General features: G+C 47.9%; 1 protein-coding gene across 1 annotated transcript in view; it reads left to right on the top strand.

The window, feature by feature from the left end:
- The first annotated feature begins 4,701 nt into the window (after positions 1-4,701).
- The window catches only part of LOC104618121 (activin receptor type-2B), a 45,296-nt gene continuing 36,790 nt past the window's right edge, over positions 4,702-13,207 (top strand). The window contains exon 1 of the mRNA XM_010283645.1: positions 4,702-4,936. Coding sequence (XP_010281947.1) covers positions 4,702-4,936 — 235 coding nt within the window. The remainder of the gene's footprint in view (positions 4,937-13,207) is intronic.

Below are 13,207 nucleotides of genomic sequence, written 5' to 3'. Positions count from 1 at the left end.
TTTGCCTGGCTGGGAGTTGGCATCTCATCCAGATTTGGCTGTGGTTTAGACACCTTTGGCAGACAAGGGTGGGTGACACGTAAAACTCATTCCAGGACATTTGATAATATAAAGCCCATCTTGTCCCAAGTTCTGTCTTCACTCATTTTCATGCTTAGCTTGAAACTGTACATGCCCCAAATGCAACCCTTCATCCCCCAAAAAGGGGCTGAGGGGGAAGAAAGAGGGGAAAAAAGAAGCAATATTTTCCAGGCAGATGCACAGATTCCTCTTAGCTGAGGATATTTGACAGCGCAAAGATGGATACTTAATTCAGGTATTTGTGTTTTCTCTCTAATCCGTTATTAGAGTGAATTAGGATACCTTTTGACTACCATCTCTTCTCCAAGCAGCAGGCTTCTCATAAGTTATTTATGTGGGATATGTCACCTTATTAATTATATTCCTATATAACCTTACGAGGCTGATGCAAAGAGTTCCCCAGCGTGAGAAGGATTCATGTGTGATGGCACCGGGCTGGATCCAAACATGCACCATACTTCATTCTTGGGGAAGAAAACATTAAAAATTTTGCAGAGATTTGCGACCAGTTAACCCAGGCAATACTGTGTTTTTGTGGAAGACAAAAAGAGATTTGTAGCCAGTGAAAGGTATACTGTTGAATTTTTAAAATATCACCTATATACACATGCACGCATAAATAAAATTTGTGAATATAAAATAAACATATATCCACTGCCAGTGCTATTGATGGTACATTGGTGTTTTAATTCAATTTAAATACTTTATGCCTGGCTGTCCTGATGTAGCTGGAGTTGCCATCTCCAGTGTCCTCAGTGAAGTCCCTCACCACAGGGCAGCTGGGTGGTGGCCCTGCAGGGTAGAGCTGAGCATGTTGATGTTTCCAGAGCAAAACTTCTCTCTCTCTTCATTTTTTTTCCTCCGTTGAAGATGATCAATTCATTCAAAGAACATGAAATTTTGATTGAAGTCTTCCCCTGTCCCAGTTTTGGCCCCCGGTCAAGTAGAGCACATCTTGCAGTCTTTGTTTAGACCCATCATGTATTTAGATATATTGTCCTAGTGTCATGTTTAAGGCCTTTGATGAAAGATACGGTCTAAAGCACATCATAGAATGTTCTCTGAATCGGGGTCTTTAATAACGTTAACCAGATGTTAGGCAGCCTATTTTTGGAGGGTCGTATGTATATGCAGGGTAGGAGTGGCAGCTCTTTCTATCATGCTCTGCTTTTCTAACACTTAAGGATGCAGTTGTTCATCATCCACATTGCTATATCCAGATGCAGATGAAAATAAATCTTCCTGGATTTAACCATTTTCCAACAGAATTGTTTAAATCTTTTCTGCAAAGCTTGAGGTTTTCTTCCATGAGCTCTTCTTATCCCAAAATGTTTCCTAAAGGAGAGGTTAGGTGATAGCATTCCATGCCTGCCTGCTCTGCTCCTGCTCAGCATTTTGACATTGGTGCCATCTTGATGGATGAAGTTTTCAAAGACGATGTGTGTTTCTACATCTATCCCGAGAAGAGGCTGCTGGGTTGAAAGAGTTGTGCTTCTGCCATCTTCTAGGCCAGGTGTTTTCTCCCATCTGGACCGTTTGAGGTTTTGGGATGCAAACCCCAGCAGCAGATGGAGCTGCAGAAGGGCTTGCCCCATGGGTCAGCCCTCCAGCCAACGGGTCAGCAAACCTCTGGCTGATGGGACATCGCCGTGCTGGTGCAAGCCTGGATACTTCTACAGTCGCTGCCTTTTTCCATGTTTGCTTTTTAATAGTGTTTTGACTTCATCTCAGGCTGTAATGGATTTTGTGTAGTGGAGGAGATAAGCTGAGAAGCTCCACTCAAAGGTACCTCATTGACAGCCTCTCCTTTGTCGCAGGAGTGCATTCTCTCTCTGGCTACGCGTGGTTTTTAGCCGTAGCAGCCAAGTTTCGAGTGCGTATTGTCAAGCACGTCGCAAGGCTTGTCAGTCGGCAAAGCATGTGAGCGTGCGGCACCGAATTCCCCAGAGTTGCAGTGGGTTTTCTTCTAAAGCCAGCAACACCAAAACAATTTAGCTCTATCCTTTCTTTCTACACTGGTGTTTTTGCAGGAAAAATAGCCAGAGATTAATTTGTTTGGGAGACGGGCTTTTTGGAGGAGGTTTTTTTTCTTTTAGCCCATGGGGCCAAAAATTGGTCTTGACTTCGGTGGGGACAAAGATGTCTTCCTGCGGTGTGGATTTAGATTTAGCTGTAATCTGGTATGTCTTCTCCTAATGAGAAGGCTGGCTGCCTCCTCTCCCCCCACAGAATTTCTTGCTCCGTTTCTGGTCTTTTTTTGTTGAAGTGTGCACCTTCCACAAAGCCCAGCAGCTCGAGCATCTTTTATTAGTCTCAGTTTAAGCACATGTTTATGTATTGCTTTGGATAGGGGAGGTTTTAAGTCCTGAGCTGCAGCTTCCCTTGAGAATCTGTCTAAAAAATTAACATGAACCTCCAGCTTTTTTCAGGTACACCTGTGACATAAGTAAATAAACAGCTCAGTGCTTTCCTATAGGACCAAATATATTCCATAACTTTACTCAATAACTCTCATTGTGCAAACAGTGGTATTTTGAATTGAGACCATCCACCCACATGGTATTTTTTTCACTGATATCGCTGTGCCTAAACTCAAACTTTTATTGCCATAGCTACATCAGCCAGGGATGGCAGCAATGCAATTAAACATGAGCTGTTTAAATAGCTGCTTTTTGAACTCATTCCTCTGTTGTGGGATAGGTCTGAGTAGATGGAGGCTGATTAATGCCCCCCATTGAGTTTGGACATTTGTGTCTGAACTCCAAGTGTCATTTTTATGATAGGGAGAGGCAAAAAAAAGGCTACGTGAGCTGGTTTAACTGGTGAAGTGTTGGTAGTGTGTGGGAGTAAGGGGCATGGTGGCCAGGAGACCGGGGTGCCTGCCTTGGCTGTGCTTCTGTTCTCCAGGATGGGAAAGGTGTAAACCACAGCCATAAAAAAAATAAAATACTTAAGCATCTCGATATCTTGGCAGGTCTGAGCCTTAGAGCTGGTTTTCCAGTGGTTATCGGACCCCTTGCATGATTGTTGGGTTTAGGTGATACCTGCCCAGGCACATCCAAGTTTGTAAGCAAGTGTTGAAGTTTGGTCCTCCGTCTTCATGCTTGGTTTTTTTACCGAGTGCCGAGAGGCTTTGGGTGGGATGCTGAGACACCCTTTCTACAAATGGGTCCCTCCTGTATTTGCAGGAGAGCTTGAGTGCATGTGCAGAGGCAGGGTTCAGTGCGAATGCATCCTCTGTCAAAATCTGCGTTAAATGGAAATAGGGCTCACTGGACTCCCCTAACCTGTGTTTTGCGTGGCTGAGTGATGGAGTCTCGGCCTACTTTGAAGCGAGAGGAAGGGAATGGGCAAGGAGAAGCAGGAGCTGGAGTTGCTAGGGAAACACGAGCAGGGATGCTTGCACGGCTCTCACCTGATCCCTGCCGCAGCAGCGGCACCGCTTCCCTGTCATACCGGTGCCATGTAGCCTCCTGAGGAACTCACGGTCACAAAAAGCTGCTTAAATTGACCCATCCGGGAGCATTTCTCCCCCGAGGCCCGAGGGACAGCAGTGGCGCCCAGCAGGACCCCGGGGAGACAGCAGACACATGGCCAGCCCCTGGGCTGCTCCAGGAACGTGCTGCCCGTCGGCGACACGACCGGTCCCGGAGGGTTGTGCTGGAAAATGAGGCAAATGGGGGTTTTCTCCTCCTGGGATCACTTTTGGGGAATTGCCAACTCTTCCTCAGTGGGACGAAAGGAGGCAGGTTTGGTGGTTGCTCCACTCGTGCCTGTATTATGGGACACGGGGACGCTGCTGGACCCGTCCGAGTTGTCCCCGTTTTCATTGCTCTTATAACTGTTGTTGCCATTTATCCCTCTGGACTACGAGTCCCAGAGTACTTTGCTATTTGAATAATTTGTACCAGGCTGCGTGCCTAGTGCTTAGCAGACTCTGTACCAGGAAAGATGATTGTCATTGAGTTTATGATCATGCAGGCATTCTCTTTCCTGCAAAATGTTTTATTTATTGCAACGGTTATTGATAGCTGCACTTTACCAATCCTGTTGAGGCAAAACAACCTTCTACAACTGCTTTTTTTTTTTATTTGGTGCACGTGATAAAAATCAATCCTGGCAAAAATTTCAGTATCTGGATTCTTCTTGGCTTCCCCCCCTTGTAAGATTTAATAATAGCTTGTAAACGTTTTCATCAGCTGCTCCCGTGTTCTTTAATTGAGTGCAGATGAATCTTGAATGAGTGGGGTTTGTATGACTGGTTGGGTCTTTTTTAATGTTTAAGCAGGGATCCATTCAGTTTAAGCGGTGAGCGCTTTTGAGGGATGGATGCGGGACTGTTTGTAGTGTGATTATTTTCTTAAGTTTAGAATTAAACAGTCGAGGAGGAAAGCAATTGAAACTTTCCTGTGCCGGCTGGTTCCTTGGGAAGCAGCCTGTACTGTGCAGGAATTGGAAGCAGCTGGCTTTGCTTTATAATTAATCAAGGGAGTGATTATCTTGCGATAATCTTGCCCCCTTCATCTCCTATTGCCTAAGTAAACACAACTTCAGCTTGCATAAATTGAGTTTTGGCCTTCCACCTTTCGCTACCAGAGGTGAAAATTCAGGCGCGCCGCGATGAGCTGCCCCCCCACCAGCTCTGCCCGGCTGGTCCCCGTTGCCCCGGGACGGCGCGAGAGGAGGCTGAGCCGGGCTGGCTCCGCCAAGAGCAGTGGTGGAGCCCGGTGCCAGCTCACGCTGGCCCTGGGTGAGCCGTCCCCAGCTCGTTCGAGCAGGGACCGCGTTTCACAGCCAAACGGCCACGGGAGGAGAAGGCGTACGTGGCGCGCTGCGGGGCTCTGGCTGCACCCCGGTAACTGCTTGGTTTTGTTTTTTTTAAATGAAGCGTTTTTGGCCAGAGGTGGCTGCTGCTTTGAGCTTCAAACAGAAGAAAGGGACCAATTAAAAAATGAAAGGCGCCTGCTGAGGGGTGAATGTGGGGCTTGCGCGGCACCGGCGTCAGCGTCTCCAGTTCAGTAGGGTGGTGCTGGGTGAGATGAGCTCAGATTAGCTGAACTTGTGTCCTTAAGAGCCTTGGTTACGTCCGAACTTGCAACGGACTGGAGAGGCGGTTGGCACGCACGCGGCCGGCTTTGGGGCAAAGCCTCAAATCCCTTTTGGTCAGCTCCCCCCGAGTGCTGCCGGGGGGTCGGCATTGCCACGGCTGCAAATCCCAGCACCCCGAGTTAGGGCTTTGCCTTCCGAGGCTGCTTTCAGGTCCCGTTTAAAAGGAAGGAAAAAGTACATCTGAATAGCAGATTCTGCGTTCGTCTCTGATTTTATTCCTTACTGTTTCTCTGCAAGATATTTCCGCTGGGAAGGTGAAACCATGATCTGGAAGGGACCGGCTCCTTGCTTGTCAGCGGCGCCGGCGTGGCCCGTTTGCTTGCCCGGAGGCGGGTGACGCTCAGTGCCAGCTCCTGGTCAAAATACATTTAGTTTCTAAATTAAGACGGGGATTCTGCAGAAACACTTGGCATAGGTGAGTTGGAAAAAGGTTTTAAGGGTAAGCAGGTTATTTATACTCTGCCTTGCATGTCCAGCCTGTGTTTGTGCTGCTAAGTCGTTTATTTTATGGAAAGTCCTCTGCCATAAATACTCCTCTAACCATCACTCAGCAGCAAGCACAGGGTGGCCATAGGGCAACAGTTTCCAGCCTGGATGGAGGAATGTGGCTGGAGAGAGAGTTTCAGTGGGATGCAGCCCCTTCCCGGGGACCGTATCCTGCACCCTACAGCAACTGAGAGGGAGCCGCAGGCTGGCTGGTGGTGAGACGAGTGGTCCTGCCCCGGGTTAGGGATTAGGGCATCCATGTGCACACATGTGCAGCTTAATTTTAAACACTGGAAAGGTTTTCAGGCTCCTTGGGCTGGGAGCAATTGCAGGTTCATGCATATGATATTTTTTAGCAGGGATTGGTGTGTTTGCATGAGACCCGGTACGCTATGGCACTGGTCCCAGTTGTGAAGTCCCTGGAAAATACTGTTTAATACAAATTTTCCTCCTTGGGACATAGGTGTGAACTGGCCAGTGGGCATGTGAGCTAATAAAAGGGGTTTGGAGGTGCCTCTTGCTTCAGGGGTGGGGGAAAAGGGTTTTGCAAGAGCCGAAACTTGTGAGGTGTTAAAGAAAATCCCCATCTTCCTGTAAAATGTCTGCAGGGACACTGATCCTCACGTTTGTCTCACAGACTGTTTGGTAGGAAAGAGTTAAATGTCTTTTCGCATATGTTCATTGCCACAGACTTGAGGAGGTTTCTCTTCTTCAAGAAATGAATGTAGCACGTGTTCAGCTAAAAATATTGCAGGAGGAATCCTTCCTTGGCCACAGCCCCGACACAGGAGAGCAGCTGTGAATCATGGGGATTCTGTTTGTTTTTAAATTTTATCTGTCTTCAAAGTGATGCTGTGGCGGTCGTGGGGCATTAGAAGAGCCAAAGACCCAGTTAACCTTTTGCATTCGAGGATGGACGCGGACTAGGGCTTCTCGGCAGCCGTTTGCAACGTGGGATGGAGGAGGCTGTTGGTTTTGTTTGCAGTTACCTGCAAGAGCAGCATGACTGGAGGTTACTGGGATGAGCTGCGCTTTGGTGGCTGAAGGTTCGGTGTCGATCCCTGACACTGAACCTTCCTCCCCGAGTCAGGCACCCGCTTCGCTCTGTTAACGGGTAAAATGGATATTGACCCCGCGCATCAACCGTCTTTCTCGACCCGCGCGCGCCTTTGATCAGTTCACTGCTTTTGAAAAGCCAAACCACTCCCGTGCGTCTCTCAGTGGGGTGCGATTTCTTATGTTTGGCTTAACCTTCTACTTTAGGGCCTTTTACACCCGGTAGGTAATTTCAGCTTAGTGTTTCCCTTCTTAAACCCACAGTGTGGGGTTACTGCTTGCTGGGTAGATTCGTGGCATGGGATGGGGTTTCCTTGCTGGCTCTATTAGCACTGCGGGTGGGTGCTGCTGCTCATCCTCAGGAAGGTGCCGGGAAGCTGCACTCAAGGGCTGGCATGCCCTGTGCTATCTGCTCCCACTCCCAGACAGATCATTTTAAACTGTGCCTTACTTTGCATTGTAAAGGGAACCCTCCTCTCTTTTTTTCTTTCTTTTTCTTTTTCCCTTTTTTCCCTTCTTTTTTTTTTTTTTTTTTCCCCATTGCTGGCCAGTCATTCGCCCACTACCTCAAATCCCAGTTGAGACCTGGTGCTGAGGGACAGATGAAGCAGTGAATGTATTCAGCCCAATGATTTCCACATGAGCAGGGCTCTGTGCCGGTGAAAGACGTGAACTCATTGCAGAAACCTCCCAAGAACAAAGCTTTGGAGAAAGGATCAACCTTATTAGCACATTTAAGGAGAAAGGGGGTTTGTCACTGTATCAGTTTATGCTTCAGCACATTAGCATTGTAAATCTCTTTGTGGAAGAATTGATTAAAAAACTGTATTTACTTTCCCCCCTAAAAAAACCCAGAAAGAAAAAATTAAATCCCCAGCACGCTAGTTTGCTGTAAATCTTTTAAACAAAGTTTATGGGGTTTGATGGTTTGAAGCCTCCTGCAGTTAGAATGAATTTTTTTCAAGCAATCTTTTGGTTTCCCAAGTATTCTTCTAGCCTTTTCACTTGAAAAGGAAAGGCAAACTTTAATGAATTGAGCAGGGGCAGTCTTTGAATGAAGCAAGGGTCAGTGCTTCTCCAGGCTTTTCTTCCCATTGTTTGAAGAATACGCTGAGGATGGTAGGAGCAGATGTGCTGCTTCTCGCCAGGCTTATTCTGCCCCCAGTATGGACATGAGCTGCCTTTGCATTAAGTCCTCCGATGGTTACTGCAGCGTAGTCTACGTTAATGTATGGAGGCTGGTCGTAAGCATAGGGTGAACCTCTTCTGATAAAGAGTTGGTGCTTTGCGTTGACACCATCCCATTTAAAAACACCACCACCACCACCAAGAAGATGGAAAATATCAATAAGAAGGAAAAATCAGCAAAAAACTCTCAGTTCTGTGATTTATGTTGCAGGCTGTATACCCTGCACTTGTGACCCCTCATAGAGGTGGATCTGCCATACAGTCCTGCCGCAGCGGGGATCGGCAAACTTAGCCGGCTGTGTTAGCGATGGAGGGTGAACGAATGCAGCACCAGCCCCTGATTGCTGAACGTGAAATGTTGTTTGTAATAGTACCTGCTGCTGGGCTTTAATTCCAGCCAACAAAATAAAAATTTGGAAGGTGAAGGAGATTGCATTTAAAACAAGTGTATGTGAATGATCTATCTGTATTTCATAATACAGAGAAAGATTAGCTGTGCTTTGAGCACTAGACTACTAATGGCTTTTGTTTAGCCAGTGACTCTCAATTTAGCTATGCTGTAAATGAAATGGAGAATGGGCGCTCGTGGTCATGAATGTTTTAGTGTTGACCAAAAAAGAGTATGGTTTTTTATTACGGTGGAGGTTAAGCAGAGACTGGCTTTAAAGCAGATATGCTGCATTAATTAAAGGCAGCCGGAAACCTGGCAGATTTTTTTGCTTTTGGGGGGAAATCCTGCAAACAGGGACTTGCTTCTGACTATTCAAATTGACATGAAAATCTCTGCCTTGTGTTAGTTACAGACGTGGCATCCTTGGTTGGGCTCTGTCCTGTCATGGAAATACTGTTATGTCACTGCATGTTACTAGCTGGGGTACTGCTGTTAGGATGTCTTTTAAGGTAGGTTTTGTCTCACGGGCACACATCATTACAACCGCTGTTTCAAGGACGGTATCTCTTTCACGAGGACCGTATCTCTTTTCCCTTCTGAATCTCTCATGCTCTTGAAACAGAGCAGTTGTTCAGTGGAGAATGTAAAGTACATCCTCGTCCCTGCCTGCCACTAATGATGGAGGCGGTTTGTTTTGGTTAGGGGGAAAAAATCTAAAATACATGTAATTACTCATCTGTTCATCGTGCTTTCTGCCCCATTCTCTTACCTTGTTTACGCACGTGTGTGGGACACGGTTTGCCGAGAGGAGAGGGCAGAGCTGAGCTCGGGTCTGTGCAACGCAAGGCAGCCGTGGCAAGTCCCGCTTGCATGAGTGGTGGCTCCGAAGAAGAGGGTCATGGCCCGCTTGTGCCCTTGTAGCGCACAAGGAATGATCTTTACCCCATGAAACACCCGTGTAAAAAACACGACGTCTGTGCCTCTGCCCTGGAGGTGGATGCAGCAGGAAGAAATCCCGATCTGCTCCACCGGAGCAGCCTTTGCGGCGGCCCCATCCTAATTCAGCCTCGTCTGGATGAAATTACTGGTTTGCACCCGATTCGTTATCAGAAAATACCCGTTTGTAATGAAGCTGGATTAACCGTGATATTTTACAAGGCTAGCTGAGTTTCTACCTGAGCCGTGTGCTTTACTCTCCAAAATGTCTCATTTTTGGCAGGCAGGATGCGTCTTTCTCACTTTTGTTCTGACAGATACGTTTTAAAAACAGGGCTAAACTGCAACTGGCCAAACTTACTTCATCCCCTGGTCAAACAGAGTTGGAGAGATGCTATCGTCAGCAGGATCTATGATGCGTTTGTGTGCTTGGCAGATGCTGTGTGATACCCAGTCTGACCATTCAGGGAAGCGGTCGGCTGACAGAAGGAGTCACCCAGCACAAGCTTATTGTGATGGGCTTGAGATTCTGTAGATGTTAAGGCTGCTGAAGAGGACTGTGATGGCCTTATTTAACCTTTTACGTAGCATGGACAGAGGAACTTTATCTTCTGATACCCACAGCCTGTCTTTTTTCTACTGGCTACTCTTCAGGCTTAAAATCCATTCCAAGATAAGGGTCTGCTTAAGCTTCTAAGATTGCTTAGCAGTCAGTAGAGCTGGGAACAGCACGGTCGGCTGAGGAGCAAAATGATACTGTGTATATCTCTTCCAAATCCTGTGGGGATACCCATGATGTGGCAGAGGCTGTTGCTGCTGACGGAAAGCTCTGCCGAAGGAATGGGACCAAGAAATCTGACTGTAAGGAAACCTAATATCCACGCTGGTGTTCGAGTTGAAAACCATCTGCTTGAGCTCTCCTGCTGGTCCAGCATGAGAAGATTGTACGCTTCCAAGAGGAACTGTGGAGAAGTGGTGTCCTTCATCTATAAATGGAAGATGGAAATAAGAATCGGGAGATAGAAATTCTCCATCCAAGGATAGTGAGATGAGAGAATGTAGCATTGGGAGAAGATACCTGGAAGGCACATCTGGCTCATGCAGATGACTCCTCTGAAAAAAAAATTGTTAGTCCTTGATCTTGTACTGAGGATGCCCAGAGTTTGGGATTCCTGTTGTGCCCCAGGAACCATCTTGCAGATTCATTGGGCTTTGCTGTGCATTGAAATGTGTGAGAAAGAGTCACTGGCTTTCTAGCACTGCTGCAGCATGCTCTTGCCATCCCTTAGGCGGACAATTTGCAAGGCAGGATTTCCCAAAAGCACTTGGTATTGACTCAGCCCTACTTCCAGAAGCCAAGGGAAATACCTGCTGAGGCACTTGGAAGCCCCTCCTGGAGTTGCTCAGGTCTGTAGAGACTTCCACATGTGCTTTGATCTTACTGTCTGCTGCTCTTTGAAACAGATTTGTGGAGAGCAGATAGTCGGGATTCCTGAAGACTTTTAACTTCTGTTCTGCAGCAGCTCTCCGTATGTCTTGCCTTTACAGTGACGATCCCCCACCCAGCACAACTTTGGCACCATCTTTGGTGTATGCTGGGAAGACACGAAGGGCGTCCCGGGACCTGTGAGTGGGGTTTTTGGTATGGGCAAACTCAGGGCGGTGGCTTTCTGGTTTGCAAACTCTCCTACTTGATGAGCAAGAGGATGCCCTGCAGAAGTGGACAAGACAGGAATTTGGGGGAAGTTGGATTCAGCCAGCAAGTCTTGACACCAAAACACGGGGTGTGGTGGGGAAGATGTCCTCAGTCTGAGTGCTGTGCTCTTTGAGTCCTCGAGTGACTCTGAGTCTCTGCGGGGAAGGTGGGTTGCTCCGTCCTTCACCAGTGAAACCGCGTCCACGTGAGGCTTTTCTCCAGTGGCCCAAGCCTGCCTCGCTGCTGCCAGCAGCTCCTTGGATGCTGCGCTGGGAAGAGCTCTTTGGACCGCTGTTGTAATGCTCTCGCTCAACACGCCCCGTGTTTGCCTACCTGGTTTAAAGTGTTACTAGTTCCTGAATAAAGAAATTATTTGCAGGAGCTCATTAACTTCCCTGCTCTTGAGGACTACAGCTGTTAAGAAGTGACTGCTAAAGATGTGGTCAGATGTGCTGTTGAAATTAAAACACAGTATGAATTCAACGTGAAATAGCTACTCCTAAATGGCTGCATGCATGTAGATGTTCCTAATCTGGAGCAGAGATTAATTTTTAATCTGTTTTATTTCGTTGCAATATATCCCGGAGGCTAAATTGAAACAAAACAATATTATTCCAAGATAAACATGCTCGCCGGTGGGTATTCAGGGGGAACGGGAGCTCGAACAGCTCTGCTGGAACAGCTCCGTGTGTGCAGAAGCCGCAAACCGACTGCGGGCAGCAATCGTCTGCTGCGATTTTAAGAGGGAACCCATGATGTGGAAAATCCTTTGCAGCTGATATGTCAGTCATACCTGAGGATCAGCCAGAAGGGAGGGATAACGGCACATTTGCTTCCCAGTCAAGGGTGAGCAGCTTGCAAAAAACTCGAGTAAAGCTGGAAATAAGCTGCTGAGAGTTAATGGGCAATTGCAGAGTGGTGTACAAGCAGTTATAATGTTGGACAATGAGAAGTAAAAGCGCTCGGGGAAAAAAAAAAAGAAATGGAGCCAGTGCTCCTGATGTTGATCCATGTCTTAAAAGCAGTAAGACTGATCAAAATTTCTTGCAAACCACCATTTTCTGGGGCGTTCACATGAGGCCCACTGTAAGTTAGCTGGCTCTGTGGGAGGCGTCTCTGTGGGAGCCGTTTGCGCCGACGATCGTGCGAGGGGATGGGGAAATTTTCAAGGTCATTCTAGGCTGGGAAAAAAAAAATCTACGGTGGGTAGAAGCGATCACTGTATTTTCCCCTTTTAACACGCCTGAACGGGGCTCCCCCACCCCTCCATCACCCCCTCCTCTCTCAGCGCTCGCCTGCACGCGTGGCTCTGGACATGCCAAACCAGAAACGCTCCTCCCTGACCCCTTCGGCCAGATTTTGGGGTCGGGAGAGAAGTCCCCGGGTCGCAGGCGTTGAGATGCCTCCGGGATGCCTTCACGCCGGCAGAGGTTTCCACGCCGGGCTGCCTGTGCCGCTGGCGTTGTGCTGGTGGTGTCAGGGGGGTTGGTTGGCCCCGGTGTCCCTGCAAGTTGTAATGGGCAGGGCGGCGGGTGACAGGCGCTGGCAGCACCCGGGTGTGCGGGTGTGCAGCCACGGGGCTCCCCCGGCCACTGCGCTGCCCCGGCTCCGCTGGTTGTGCGCAGTGCAGAGTGCCACGCTTGCCTTGATAGTGTTAAGTAATGGTTTTTTTCTTCCTCTTTTTTTTTTTTTTTTCATTTATTCTCTTTTTTCCCTTCTCTTTTCATGGGGGACTGGGATGCTTTTCTGCTTCAGCTATTTATACATCCAGACAGCCCTGCCTGCTAGTGCCGGTCCCTATTTTAGCACAGCGCAGCTCCTTCCTTTGAGGTTGCCTTCACCTGGTTTATTTTGTGATAAAATGAGCCCATCTTCACCCTGGCTTCACCTTCAGGGCTGCGAGTTATTGGAGTTAAGAGCTATGGTATTTTTCTCTCAGCTGTGTAGAGATGCTCAAAGCCAAACAGCATTGATCCAAGGACCGGCTGCCGGGGTCGTGGGCACCTGTGGGAATTGGGTGAAACATCCCTTTGCTTTTGGGTTTTTATAGAAATTGTTTTTGCAAATTGGAAGAAGCTCTCAAAATTTATTTCCCTGTTTTGTTGCTAAAAAAAACCCCATACCCCTTTACCACTTCAAAAGGGTGAAGAGGATGGGTGCAGGGCTGCAGCTGAAATTGCGGACGGTGGTAGCAGAGCAGTGAAATGCTGTGGGACCCTGGGCTGGCGAGGGTCATCACATCCCTGTGGGCATCTTCTTGCTGT

The sequence above is a fragment of the Phaethon lepturus genome, unplaced genomic scaffold (assembly GCF_000687285.1).
Source record: "Phaethon lepturus isolate BGI_N335 unplaced genomic scaffold, ASM68728v1 scaffold16530, whole genome shotgun sequence".
Taxonomy (NCBI): Eukaryota; Metazoa; Chordata; class Aves; order Phaethontiformes; family Phaethontidae; genus Phaethon; species Phaethon lepturus.
This window is presented reverse-complemented; position numbering and strand designations above follow the sequence as displayed.